Source organism: Ambystoma mexicanum, chromosome 3q, assembly GCF_040938575.1.
Source record: "Ambystoma mexicanum isolate Mex_15411 chromosome 3q, UKY_AmexF1_1, whole genome shotgun sequence".
NCBI lineage: Eukaryota > Metazoa > Chordata > Amphibia > Caudata > Ambystomatidae > Ambystoma > Ambystoma mexicanum.
Window position 1 is genome coordinate 1,127,407,251 of NC_090926.1, and position 1,607 is coordinate 1,127,408,857.

The 1,607-nt window shown below is 46.0% G+C and overlaps 1 protein-coding gene across 1 annotated transcript; it reads right to left on the bottom strand.

Moving 5' to 3' along the window:
- Window positions 1-996: 996 nt before the first annotated feature.
- LOC138448080 (protein LDOC1-like) lies at window positions 997-1,371 on the bottom strand. Its single transcript, XM_069604620.1, has one exon. It carries the CDS (start codon window positions 1,369-1,371, stop codon window positions 997-999), a length of 375 nt encoding a protein of 124 aa, XP_069460721.1.
- Between the last annotated feature and the right edge of the window lie 236 nt (window positions 1,372-1,607).

Consider the following 1,607-nt stretch of genomic DNA (forward strand, 5'->3'; position numbering starts at 1 on the left):
TACCAACTGCTTCTTGGGAAATGCAATGGGCTAAGCAATATTCTGAACCTAAGAAAATCGTTCCAGCCGTCCAATTGATATATGGATTGTGGGTACGAAGCCAAGGGAGTCCTACATTAACCGGTAAGTGTGCCGTCTTAATCAGATCGAAAGTTAGACTCTCCTTATGTGAAGCAATTAGACACAACACACGATGGGTATGTTCTCTAATCAGCCCGGAAACCAAGGGACTACCATCCACACTCTGGATTGGGGTGGAACAAGTCTTAAGTGTCCTTGCGATGCCATGAGTGGCCGCCCACTGATCATCCAAAAAGTTACCCACTGCCCCGCAGTCGAGCAGAGCAGGAATGTTTTGTATTATCTTCCCTGGGAGACTGAAGGTAATAGCTAATACAATCATTGAATGGTTGCATATAGGTGAATCCGGAGACAGCCCAAAAATATGTGGGGAACTGTGATCTGATACCCCTACCGTGGTTCCCTGTATGGCAGGGTTTTGTCGTTTCCCGCCACCTGTGGCTTGGGTCTGCGTGGTGGAACTGTAGGACAATCACGCAATATATGCGATGAGGAGCCACAATACATACAGAGGCCCAATGTCTTCCGTCGTTCTCTTTCTGTGTTAGTTAATGGGCCCTTGATGGACCCACTGTGCATGGGTTCTTCTCCAGAAGGGGTCTTAACAAAACTGGGCAGTAGATCAGAATGAGTTTGACTTCCTTTAGACTTTTTTCTTTCATGTTCTCTTTCAAGAAGTCGGTACTCAATTTGCATGGACAAAGTAATCATGTCAGCCAGGTTGGCGGGACGTGGAACTTTGGAAACCTCATCCTTCAGTTCCTCAGAAAGACCTCGGCGGAACAATGTGAGAAGACCATCATCCGGCCATCCTAGTTCTGAGGACAACTGTTTAAACTGAGTGATGTACCAGAGAAGGTCCTTATTACCTTGTCGGAGATCAAGAAGTTTCTCTTGTATTGACACTGATATCTCCTAACGACTAAACATTGATCTCAGGCTATTCACGAAAGCGGGGTAGGAATCCAATACTGCATTCCCCGAGGTAACCAAAGGAGTCGCCCAGGCTAAGGCCGGACCAGAGAGATGAGAAATGAGAAATCCCACCTTGTCTTTTTCAGTTGGAAAGAATCGAGGTTTAAACGTAAATTGTACTGTGCAACTATCTAGAAATTCCTTAAGTTTATGAGGCTCCCCATCGAACTTGCCCATGTTTAATGAAACTGGGGGGGTCTCAGAAAAGGCACGTGTCACTTGTTGTCTTAATTGGGCATTGTCTTGCTTAATAGCTTGCAATTCTAACGACATAGACTGCATAGCCGTCATTAACTGTTGCATTTGTTGCTCCATAGTACCGACACCCGACCGGATTAGCTTTACTTGGCGTCACTATCTGTAACCCCTAGAGTAAATACTCTGTTAGGAAATGCCAGCCTGAAGCCTAGGAAATCTCAAATTGAATTCCGTAGTGGAAAAACACTAACCTGTTCGGGTGTCAATGGATCTGGAGCTGCAACGGTCGTCGGAAGGATCCCCCCGAAACTCCTGCTCCCCCCTGTACCAAATAATAAGAATTGGTAGGGGAG

Coding starts and splice junctions, on each gene's coding strand:
- LOC138448080 (XM_069604620.1), bottom strand. CDS start 1,371: ATGGAGCAACAAATGCAACAGTTAATGACGGCTATGCAGTCTATGTCG.